Source organism: Anomalospiza imberbis, chromosome 1 (assembly GCF_031753505.1).
Source record: "Anomalospiza imberbis isolate Cuckoo-Finch-1a 21T00152 chromosome 1, ASM3175350v1, whole genome shotgun sequence".
In the NCBI taxonomy this organism is placed as follows: Eukaryota; Metazoa; Chordata; class Aves; order Passeriformes; family Viduidae; genus Anomalospiza; species Anomalospiza imberbis.
In genome coordinates, this window is record NC_089681.1 from 128,457,297 (window position 1) to 128,470,246 (window position 12,950).

Genomic DNA, 12,950 nt, shown 5'->3' on the forward strand with positions numbered 1-12,950 from the left:
ATGGCCCATCATTGGAGCACCTGGGGACAACAGAACAAGAAGCTGATACCCTTAACTGCAGGATTGCCTTTCACTCAGGTCTCCCTCTCTGTGGACCAATACTTCAACCATTAGACTATTTGCACAAAAGATTCTAAAAGAGCATTTTAGAAGAATTGGCCAAACTTGGTTCAGTTCCCAGACAGAAGTGCCTGCATTCAGGAGAGAGCCTGAGACTCTGGATCCTGAGGTTGCACAAGATTTTTCCTGCATGAGTATTAGAAGTGCCTCTAAGATGTGGTCTGCACCTTCTGCTTCAGACCCCATTTTACTCATTATATCCTTCCCACACAGCAACAGCTCTCTTTATGAGTAGGAAGATCTACAAGTCTTTTCCTTTCCCTGCTTCCATGGTTTTCAATGAAGAAAAAAAGTATATGGCACTAACAGTCTTAGTTTATGTCTTATATTTATATAATCCATGCAATGCTCAGCTAGTGCCTGCAAAGGTGGGTGTTGGGCAGCTTTGTGATCACAGAAGTTTCCCATTACTAAAGGTCCTCATCCTTCATAGATGGGTGTGATTCCAGAGCCACTCTCCTACTTGCTCACCTACCATCTATTCTCAGCTTTTCCTCTTGTCTGTCTCCAGTGACTTGTTCTGAATTAACTTCTCTGTTACAACAGCACTCTTCAAAGAAACACTTGAAGCCATCCATGGAGAAGCATCTCACTCCACTTGCTAATGTTCATTAATGCCAAGGCCTGTGGCTTATACACTGATTGCAAATCACTCCTTAATGTACAAATGCTTGTCATGAAGTCTGGCCCACAGTGTGCATACTGCAGTTACACTTTCTGGCAAGATTTAAAGGTTGAAATTTGTGAATTTTTTAGTATTCCTGTTCTCTGTACACAGCCATAGGAAGAAAAGCCTCCTCCAGTAATTAATTTCCTACTGTTCTCTCTGCTGTCCTCTTTAGGAACAATACCTGTGGTCGTCTGGAGCAGTATTTTCCTCTGGCACATTTCTCTTCTCCTGTCAGCCTCTTTGCCTGCATCCTGGTCAGTCAACCCTGTTTCCCAGTTTTGCCAGCAGTTCAGCATTTCCTGGTTGAGCCAGAGCTGCTTTCCTAGAATAGCTGTTGAGAAACCCAGCATGTGTTACAGATGTGGCATCAAACCAGCGGGTAGTCAGCCTTGTTTTACAGGTGGCTGGTTGTCACATGGACACTTAATAAAGTAGGAGGGAGACAAGAAATAAGGGGGGTGTCTACAAGTCTGTCAACTGCTAATGAAAGTGGCTGCCACTAACAGGTGGCCAAAAGCCACAAACTGAACTGTCCGGAGAAGTCTATCAGGTTTTGTATCACAAGTCATTATTTCCTTTGGTACCTTATTCCTGTTAAACAAAAAACACCCAGCTTTTCTGCTGAGAAACAGAGACTTCATGCTAAAAAATAGCAATTTTCCATGAGAAAACTGCAGTGACTTTCAGATTTCCTCCCCATCAAGTCTCTGACATCCCAATACCTCAGTATGTATTTTAGGCATGCAAGTAACCCCATGGATTTCTAAAACAAATATTTAATGCTGCATTGTTTTGGGCTGCACCATGATCTTCAAAACCACTGTATATCAGCTAATTGATGGCTATGTCACTTCACTAAGAGGCCATGTATATCTTTGAGACTGAAGTAAAATAATGTCTTTCCTCTGCATTTTTTTGCTTTGATACTTACATCGTTCATAATTGGAAAAGTGAAACATTATTGTCAGCATAGTATTGAGTCCTCCTCCCATCCATATCTGTGGGTGCCAAATACCAGCCCTCTGTATCTGATTCCCAGCAATATTCAGCATTGATGCCAAGAAGAAATTGATGGAGTATGTTAGAAAATAAACAAGATGAAATTGTATTCTGAAGAAAAGAACACAGAAACAAAGTGAAGGAGAACATGCTCAGTGAACATGCTCAGGAGAACATGCTCTGTTCATTTTCTGTCTGACAACTTCACAGTTAGCTACCAAGTGCGGTCCCACCTATTTCACTGAACTTAGATCAGTTCTTACTAGACAGGAATCTGTGCTCTGAAAGAAGCAATCTCTTTCTCGCAGTGCACATCATGCACAATGTGATAATGCATAAAAACAAATCAATTTGTCTGGAAAACATAACAAGACCTACTGCTTTAATGCCAGTGACAGCAGGAAATTCATTGTCTCATCCACTTCTGGCTGTGAAGCTCTGAGCAGGGCTGTTTTATATGCTCCTATTCAGGCAACATGTAATTCTCTCAAATTGTAATTTATATTCATAATTTAGACAGGTTAATCTTTGGTATAATCCCTCTGAAATGGTTCCAGGTCACACTGAAATGGGTAGGAGTTTAGTTTTTGAGGAATGCAGTATGTAATTCATGCTGGCAACATTCTTACTAATGGAACAAAAGAAAGTACATTTTTGATATAATGGCCTTCTATCAAGGCGGGTTTGCCGAGGGCAACAAGAGGAGCTGAGCCTTGCCCTGTGCCACCTGTGGGCTGCTGGGTTTGTGGCTGGGGAGTCTTACATTGCCCACCTCACTGTCCCTGTACAGTGCATTTAGTCAGGATTATTTTGGTGTGGTCATATAGCAAGGGAGCCAAAAGTGGAAGTTTTTTGTGGCTGACGCCCCTTTTCATCTCAGTTTCACTCTCTTCACTTTTTGGCAGAAAGCAGTGTTTAAGAGCAGTATCCACCCCACTTTGTGAACCAAAGGTGCATTTAGCAAAACTCCCCTCAGTTCTCTGTTTTGTTGGGTTTCTGTCTTTAGTTTCCTTTTGTAAGCTGTTACTCATAACTCTTCATGTAGCTCCAGGAGATGAGTTTCTAGAAGTGCAATTTGGAAGCAAATCCATATGCATCCATAAGCAATTAGATGATTATTAATCAGATGATGATTAATGTGCTGTTGCCTCTTAAAATTGAAGAACATGCCTTGCTTTCCTGCTGTGACACTGGGAGAGCACTTCTCTTGCTGCCACAAAATCTAAATTTTGGCTGCATTTAACTAAAATAGTTCTGGATTTCTGCTGGTCCTGTTTTCTTGTCTTGAAGGATATAATTTAGACAATTATAAAAAAGACAAATTTGAACTCTTTGTCCAGCTGTTTCTTTTCTCCTTACCCTTCTGTGTATTTCTGTCCTGCTCCTTAGCAAGTTTGACAGCTGTGTTTTAAAAATCAATTCTTATCCCCATACTGCCCAATATCACAGTTATAAAGATTCTAGTTCTGCTCACTAAGACACTCTGAAGACAGTGATAATCCTTCATTTACTAGGATACTGGAATTGAAGTTTTCTAGGATCTTCATTGCATTATATGAGATAATTTTTTTTCATTTTTGCAAAAGTTTCTTCCAGAATATTTTACTGAAGATGTAAGTAAATCAGATGTACAACATCAACTATTCCTTCGTCAGCAAAATGAAGCACACACAGGTCTATCCAAACAATGGCAAAGAATTCAGTGTCTGGTATGTGCTGAGCATGACTGCAACGGGAGAACTTTCTTCTTCCATCTTATAACTCACCAATAAACATAAAACTGATGTTGGCTCCTTTAACATGTGCTAGCTATAGCTCTGGTCTAATTGTGAAAAGCCTGATTGATAGAGCTATCATGTTGTTCCAGAAATATTAAGATATTTGTTACATATAGATGACTGAAGGTTTTTAATAAGCATATGATTCATAAAAGCACAAATAATACCCATGGAAATAATTGCTACTTGTTAATCTTTCAAGACACTTCACTGCTCCCATGAAACTTCCTTTGTGGATGAGATTGCTCTCATCCATTTTGCCCAGACAGTTCTTGAAGTGCCTATCTCTCTCAGTTAACTGCGAAGATTCTGCACAGCTGTCTATGAATGATGTAGCTCTAAGGTTCCTACAATCAGGTGAGATCAGTACAATGTGATGTCACTGTTCTTCCACTTTGAAGAATGCAATGTCCAAGTGGTGTCCCATCCAAGCTGATAGGGTACAGACAGAGCCTAAAAATTAGTTTTTACACAGTATTTTAATAATCTCAAAGCCCAACCTTCCATTTTGCCTTGATAGTGTTGTCTTACCCATCCTTGCACGTATGTATTTTTTCAGACTTTACCATATTCTTCTGGCTAGCACAAAGAACCAACACATGCCCAGGTTCAATATCCTCCACCTGCTACTGGGTCACTCTAGAATAACTTGCAGTAGAACAGTGGTTGGATTGCAGCTCTGTTTCTGTATAAAACAGATTTAGAAGAGATGTTTGACCTGTTTGAGTCACTCGGATGGGCAGTAAACAGCGCTTATTCCCCAGTTGTCTATTCTCACATAACAGCGAGAAATCCATGGCACATCAGCACTTTCAGAGTAGGATCGGTTTTTAGTAGGATCAGTGTTTGTCTGGCTCCAAGGAAAAGTATAAGGTGAAAGATTTGTCTCTAAATGACAGAGGCCACATTATACTCTGGCAGAGTGCCTACCCAGGCACTGAAGTACAGAGATGATGGATGACATTGCCATACGTTCTCTGTAGCAGATTAACAGAAGCCGTGCACTTCGCAAAGTGCACAGGTTGATCAGTGCAACGCTTGCACACTGTGTTCCATGGTAGCATAAGCATTAATCTTTCATCTGTGACTGAAAACTTTTTCCAGCTTTTGATAGCATCTGGCAATGCGTAAAAGGGAACATTGCTACATGGGCAGTCTGAGATTATCTCCAAGCTTTAGCTATGGAAGGCTAAAATAACATGTACTGTTCCTCTTGGTATTGTTGATGCACGTATTGATATTTAACAAGTCCCTCAAAACAATGAGTTGAAATCCACAATAATTGCAAAAATATGTTGTGTTCTGGAGGATTATTTTTTTTCTTTTTTCTGCAAGGTCACTATAAAGTACATTTGTAGTCAGAATAAAATAGCTCAGTCTGTACTATCTTCACCTTACCCATATGATCAGTTCCTTTCTTTAGGCTTTAGGAGTATGAATCTTGCAAATTAATAGAACTATTAATCATCAGACGAAGAAAAGTAAGTGGAAATGTTAACCACAAATAATGAAAATGTGTATGTTCAAATGCCTATGGACTCTGTAAAAGTGTATTGACTGGAAATGCTGATGATCTAAATATAAATCAAATCAAATCATAGAGCTAGAAAAGGCAAAGGAAATTCAAGATACACTTTTCAGACTATTTTAAAAGTCAGAGCAATTAAACAGAATTAAGAAACATGTTTTTCATAAGTCACTGTGTCACTATCTAAGAAAACATCAAATAATTGTTTATTATTTTATAAGTTTATGATCTTATCCTGCCTTTGTTACTTGGGCAAACATTCCTGCAACTCCCATGTGGCTAATGCTTGAGGAAAGGCCAAAAGAACTTGTCCAAAACTTGACAGATGATTAGGAGTGACCATCTGCACCTCAGCGTCCAGGGTGTCCCCAGCAGGAGCGTGAGCCTGACGGGGACGCGCGGCCACAGCCCACACCTGCGGCTCCAGGCATCCTGCAGAGCTGTGCGCTGCTCAGGCCCCGCTGTCCCCGCGCCACAGCAAAAGGACGTGCAGAGGAGCACACGCCTGGAGCACCATCCATATGGCAGGGCTGTCAGGAAGGACACCAGAGCCACCTGCGGCGAAGGAGCCAGCACCAGAGACACCTGTGTAGAGGCCAAAGACTCATCAGATTATTGAAAGAGAGAGCTGTGCAGCCATCTTAAATTAAACTGGATACATGGGACCAGTGCCAAAATGTTTGTGAGGCTGCTTGTCTCTGTGCCTGCGTGCTGTGCAGACCCTGAGGAGAGCAAGCAATGCTCTGACTCTGCATGTCAGGACTCCACCGCTGGGGAGGCTGGGAGAGACTTTTCCACTCCTCTGCACAGAGAGAGCCCTGGGCTGGGCTGGGGCTGTTGGCATCTCCAGCACCCAGGCTCTGCTTTATACATTACCGACTGCCTTTATCTACACAGTATTTTTAACTCGTTTAACCCTGATACTTGAAACCTGTACACTTCCTTCAGGTCTGGCATCAGCACCTGTGGTTATTTTCTCTTCCATAAGCTGCTGTCAACAGCTTCTTTAAATGGATTATTATCAGCTAAATATTGTGTCTAGATAAAGGCTGCACCTAGTGGGTGCAGTGAAAAAGGAGACCACTAAACAAGTTTACCACCAGATAAGTCTCAGAAAAAAAATCAAAACAACAAAACAGCAAGGTGTATATTAATTACACAGGTTGAAAATAATTTGGATTTTACTACACAGACATTTTATCCCCAAAAAAAAAGAAATTATTTTAGATTTTTTTTTAATTCATAATATGCATATATTAAAATAACTATTATTGCAATTTATCATCAGAGAGGGCCTCAAAATATTGTGATGAAACTGGAAATTGGTTCCGCCATCCTGAGAGCAACCGAACTTGGTCCAACTACACCCTGTGCAACTCTTTCACCTCTGAAAAATTGAAGGTATGCTGAACTTAAAGAGGCAGTGGTTGTTTGGCAGTGTTTTGGGTATGGGCTAGCAATAATACATGTCAGAGAGACCAGAATAGCCCATCTCAGATTTATTTGTTGCACAAGACTTAAATAACATTGTTCTTGTCATTTTAGCTTATTCAAATTATTTAAGTGCTCATTATTTGAGTGCAAATTATTTGAGTGCTCAAGCCTCAATATTGGTTTGCTGTGGAGCGGATAATTTAGTGGTTATTCATGTGACAAGTTTTGCAGTATTTTTCAGATGCATTTTTAATTCCTATGATTTTCCCTGATTGACCTACAGTTATAAAATAATCTTTTAGAGTCTCAATTTTGCTTTCTGTAACAATAATATTCCAAGATGTTGATGTCCTCTCTGCAGGGCTAGTAATATTAATGTAAGTGAAAATTGTTTTTCTTAAGCAAATAGTATTACCCTGTACTCACACTCTTTGAAAAAATTATTTATGAAGGTACCATTAATCCAGAAAATCTTACAAGCATGAACACATTTAACTTTGACTTTTACTGAAGTAATTGAGAGTATTTACAATAATGAATTAAGCATTTGCATCAATATTTCCAAAATCAAGGTGCTAAATTGAAAGAGAAGAACTAAATATAAAAGCACCAAAAGAAATAAGGAGACAGAAAGCTGAGAAAAGCTTTTAAATTAAGTTAGGGAAACTCATAAAAATAAATATATTTCTCAAATACGAGTGGAGGTCCAGGAAAATCTGATTACAGATTTGTGACAGAATAATTTGTGACTGCTTGGAACAGTGGAAGGAAAAGATTCAAGAAGTGATTTGATTTAGGGTTTGTGTTGGAGGACCTCTTCTTATGCAGCCAAAAAGCAGTATGCAGGTATATTTAGTAGTAACTCAGCCCAAAGGGCCTTGGAAAAATCTGTTTGACTAGGCAGGAGGTGAATTCTAAGCGTTTTTACAGCATGACAAACCACCATGGTAAAATGAGGATCTTATATGTGACGAGGCAAGAATAATAGTAACAATATTAGCTTACAAAGGCATTACGTGGAAGCACCATAAATATATAATTTTTCCAGATGTTGGCACATGTAAGGAGGCAAAAAATGTGGTTCTGTTACCTATTATCCATGCCTTCCAGAAGAAGAATTTTGAACATCATTCATGCAGAGAACAGATAGAATAGAAAGGAAAATTATATGCACGTCATGATTTTTCTGAAACAAAAAGTTTTGGAAAATGCAGAAAGAATCTGTCTTTACAGAAATGCCAAGTTAGATTATGACCTTTAAACCAAGTCTTCAGTAAACAGAAATGTGCTTCATTTGTAGACTGTTTCCACTTACCTACACATAATATATTTACTTTACTGAGTCAAAGGTATTGCTCTTAGAGAATTCTCTTCCCTCAAAAGTTCTAGAGGAACAAGGAAGAACATTTAAGTTTTCTAAATCCAGGTTAAAAAATCTGAACAAACAAAAAATGTAATGAGTCAGCATGTGATGACATGTATCATGGAATGCAGAAATTAGTAAAAGTGCACATTATTTATTTGAAGTTAACTGAAAATACCAATATGCTAAACTTTTGAGACAGATCATTGAAAAAAAATTATAGCCAGTTCTTAAAAACATAATGATAGATCATATGCTTTGTTAGCTGACATTTTAGTCCATTTTGATCTTTCACCATTGTTATATTTTAAGGCTTTTTTTAAGCATTTGGCATAGTAAACTTGCAGGATGCAGTAAAAAAGCAGTTGCTGAATCCCAAATGTAGTTGCTTTAGTACTTGAGCACAGAAAGTTAGATAGGTTGAATAACAAAAATCCTCCGGGGTGTACGTAAACTTGCATGTAACTGTCCGGGGAATCTTTCCTACTTCTAGATATTTCAGGTTATAGGTTGTATAAAAAATAGGTAGAAAAATATATTTTTGAACAGATCATCTGTAAATTAAGTTCAGGCTTTAATATATCCATTTAATGTCATTGAAAAACACAGCAATCATGTCGTATAAATGGAACAAAAGTCACACGTACACAGGAAAACCTCTCCTGCTACTCTTTATAGGAGAAATTTGTCTCATCTCTTTCACTCTCAGGCTGTCCTCTCTGGAATTGCAGGTGCTCTCAGAACAGGTTATCAAATATTTGTGATCACTAACAATGCAGTGGTTAGTCTTTGTGAAGGAGATCCAGGAGACCTAGGGTATTTTCAGTAAACATGAATCATTTTCCATAACTTGGTGAATGGTACTTATATTCAGATCATGTCTCTTCTGCATGGTCAGATCAGTATAAATGTGACTCTAGTGTAAATCTGAATCAGGCCAGCCACCACCACCTAGGTTAATGAATGCAGAAGCTTATTTGAAAGTTGTAAAATGTCTCGAGACCAAATTACATAAGATGTGCACCTTTACTAAGAGGAATGGCTTTGCTTTCTGAATTGTTTTCATATTTGTTCTCAAGGGAAAGTTTAAAATTACTTGGAAACACCAAAAAATATGTGTGTCAAAACTTCAGGCTACAAAAAGCAAATCATCTAATCACTGAGAAGAGGAAAATTGCTCATGCATAGCAAAAGAAACATGAACAAAATAGAGCTAAAAAGAGAATAAACCCAGCAGAGGATCTAAGACTTCCTGTCTTTTTTCCTGGACAGGATGCTACTATGTCCTTGCTTTCAGAAAGGAGGCAGTGGTGAAGCCTGGCATGGCATTTAGCCTCCTTCACTCACTTCTATGACACATGGCTGATGCTTAAGAGCTTAGCTGAGACCAGAGTGTGATATTTAAATACCTCAACATTCTGATACCCAGGTGTGCTGTCCAGCAATTTTATTTTACAACTGGCATAAAAAGTTTGGATCAGCCTCTCTTAGATTTCCCTGCCATGAGTCACAGTGAAAGCCCAATTATCTGTCCATGGGTACTGGATTCACAGCACCGTCAGTCCACTGAGTTGCCCAGCACCAAGGTTCACACTAATGTGAACCAGAATTTGTCTCAGGATGTGCTGTCCTTGTGTGGTGTGCATTGAGGATAATGGTAACCTCAGCTGCTGCTTTCATGACTCTGAAGGCCTTGGTCTTAAGACCCCTCTGACTTCTCCTCTCCAGAAAGGAGAATCCCAGCCTTTGTACCTGCAGAAACTCAACCTCAGCTGTTTTAGTTGCCTTTTTCACCTTTCTTTGCTATTCTGTGTTCATGGGGTATGGAGACTAGAAGCACATATGCATTTCAGGTTAGTGCTGTAAATTTCAAACATTTGTTGCTCTACCCTCAGTGCCTTTTTTTCATCATAATCAATATTTTGCTGGCTTTTTGGCTATCATTGCACAGTAAGTCAATGATTCAGAGAATTGGCCTGGATGACTCCAAGATCTCTTTTCTGAGTTTTGTTTCCAGTCCTAACTTTAGCATTGTGTAGACAGGATTTAGATCACTTGTCCTAGGTCTGTCAGCCCACTTTTTTTTTCATGTATTAAAGCTGATATCTTCTTGTCCCCTCAGTCGAATGAGGCCCTTTGTGAGTGCCTCACTATAATCTGGAAGACCTAAGTATCACCTAGAAATTTAGAAGATTTTCTGGATCAGCTCATTGATGAATAAATTGAACAAAAACCCAGCCCTAATACAAGTCCTGAGGGCAGTTAAGTACTGACTCATCTCCAAAAGTGACCATCAAGCTTTTGATCCCTGTTGTTTAAGCTGCTTTCAACCCATAAAAGTTTTCTACCAATCCTGCAGCAACCTATTTTATTTAATTGTTTTTTTTACTTATGTGCGAAAACTTGTCATGGGCATATTAAAAATCTAAATCTATTACATCTGCTGCACTGTCCTAGAGCTTGGGAAAGTTAGTGACACAGTGTGAGCAGGGATCTCACCAGTTACTTCAATATATCAGGAACAGATCTGCATATGTAAGAAACACATCTTTAGATCATGAGTCATCCTATTTAATAGATGGCTGATATTAAAAATATATGGAAAAAGAATGTTTGAAAGAAAAAAATACAAAATTGGAGGTTTATTTTGTAGATTCTTCCTTAATGAGAAAACAAATGAAGTGCCTGCAAATTGTTCATGCTTGCCTTTTCTTTTTGTTAAATTGCAGATGGCGTTCATACTTTATTATATGGCAATCGTTGGCCACGGTTTGTCCATAACATCCCTGTTGATTTCCTTGGCAATTTTCTTCTATTTCAAGTAAGTGTTTCTTACAGACACTCTCTTCTTTCCCTGAGGCATCTCAACCAAAAGAAATCTTGGAAGTTGTCATGGCAGTGAGAAGGAGCTCTTCTGAGTGTCTTTTTATATAATCCTGATAAAGAAGTCTGAGCACAGGCTCCTCTCACCAATGGGACCTCTCCCAGCGGAGTATAGCCAAGACCATATTGTTATGTTTGTCGGGACTGGTGTGAAAGTGCAGCCCTTGGGGAAATGGTGCAACTGGAGATGCAGTAAGGCCTTTTATTTACCTATTGCCTTGTGTTCCTTAAGAGCATGTCCAGAGCTTGCCAGGCACCGTGACTGGGGCATGGGGCAGTGACTGGGAGCTCTAAGCTCCTGAAGAACAGGACTACCTACATCTGAGGCTGAAGGACTGAGCTATTGACCTGAGTAGGTGCTTACAGGACTCAGCCCTAAGAGTAAATCCTGCACTAGTGTGCAGCCTGTTACCCTCATTAAAATAAAAACAGAATACTGCTGTATCAGAATTTTAAAGGAGACTGATTTTCACTGAAAGCACTACAGCTACTGTATGGCAGCTTAACTAGAGCATTTCAATCTTGTTCTTTAGTGAACCTGTCTACTGTCAATTACATGCCTCTGCCTCAACTGCCAAACAGGAAGAGTAGTAAAAGATCAAGTCCCCAACATCACCATCACCAAGAATAAGACTAGGAAACACAGGAAAATTAAATGGTTGGACTTTTAATAGATTATAAGATTCTGTAAGATTGCAACCTCCAAATATGTGGATCCAAATACAGGCTGTGAATTCTGGTAATTTCCAAAGAGGTAATTTGATGTGTGCCTGTGATAAAACGTCTAAATCAGCTACAGAGATAGCTAGAAACTCTGCCAAATGAACTGATGAATTCCCTTCACATCTAAGCAGATAAATAGCACAGAACCATAGCCAAAGTAAAGCTTTGATAAAACTGGAAAGAGCACAGTTTTACCTGATCTGGAACCCCATACCCTGGTTTGAGTGCATCGGGACAGTAAGGGCAGGATCTGGTCAAATTCGGTATGCTAAAAGGACCCGCAAGTGACTCCTTGCAGCAAGCAAGGCAGGGTCAGTCTGTCTGACTCACTGTGACCTCTGAGTCATGAACAACAGTCCCAGGCTGCACTGAAAGAATGGTCTTTCCAGCAGCCTTCCAGACAGTAACACACCTCCTCCTCACTTTCCTCCTCGTCTTCTCCTTCCCCTGCCATGACTAAGCCATGACACAAAGGTTACAGGGAGAAGAGAGAAAGGAATTAAACCAAAGTGCTTCATAATGGGAAGACAAAGAGGAAACCAAACTACAGTCATAGGAAAGTGAGAGTGAAGCTATGTGGGAGCAGGGCTCGTGTAACCTTAAGCTGTTTTTTATCATCTGGCTATGACAGCAATAGATTATTTGACCTTCAGCTGAAGGGAAGCTGTCAATCAGACAGTCCATCAGACAGCAAGAGATGATTTCAGGGCTGCGTAATAGCCTTTGACTTTAGAGGCAGCTTGCAGGGATTGCAGTTTCCCACATATAAGTTTTCGCTGGCAGAGATTTATTTTCAGTTCACTTTTGGGTATCAAGATTCATAATGATCTGGCATCACAGATGTTGCAGTACTTTCAGAAGGGAATAATGAATCCGTAGTGATGAGCATCACTAAGCACTGCTAACTCATAACAGGAGAAAGTATTAATAAAGTAGAGTGTCTAACAGCTTTATGCATCATCACATTATTGCAAGATTTTTATAATTGCAGAGTGACACCCCATTATCTCATTTAATAAAAAACAAAATAAAGAGGTACTCCTACCTCCAAATCACTTCCAATTGAATTATTAAAACAAAGACATTTGTTTAAAGACAGATGGGGAGTACAACTAATCTATATTTGCCAGAATAATAGATAGTGTGTTATGAATGCATCTGCAGTCTAGTTGCTGCCAAGGCTTTTAAAAGGAGTTGAGGGGTAATGGATGGAAGGACATTTTGTGAAATTTTTGGGGAGTTTTCCCAAGGGAAAGGGGGGCAAGGGAGGACATGGTACAAAGCATGAAAATAATTTGATAACTAAACAATGGGGGAGGAGAAGAAAATAAGTGTCTAGGCGTGAAAATCAATATTCTCAGTATTCATACATGAGAAAAATAACAGATTCGCAGAGCAGTTCTATGAGGAAAACATTGTAGTTGTGATAGGGAAGTAGAGGTAAGAGCAGTA

At 39.4% G+C, this 12,950-nt stretch overlaps 1 protein-coding gene across 2 annotated transcripts in view; it reads left to right on the top strand.

The window, feature by feature from the left end:
- CALCR (calcitonin receptor) overlaps window positions 1-12,950 on the top strand; it is a 158,909-nt gene that overhangs the window by 103,243 nt on the left and 42,716 nt on the right. For both annotated transcript variants that reach the window (XM_068211045.1, XM_068211053.1), the window contains exons 5-6: window positions 6,384-6,496; window positions 10,622-10,713. In XM_068211045.1, coding sequence (XP_068067146.1) covers window positions 6,384-6,496; window positions 10,622-10,713 — 205 coding nt within the window. The remainder of the gene's footprint in view (window positions 1-6,383; window positions 6,497-10,621; window positions 10,714-12,950) is intronic.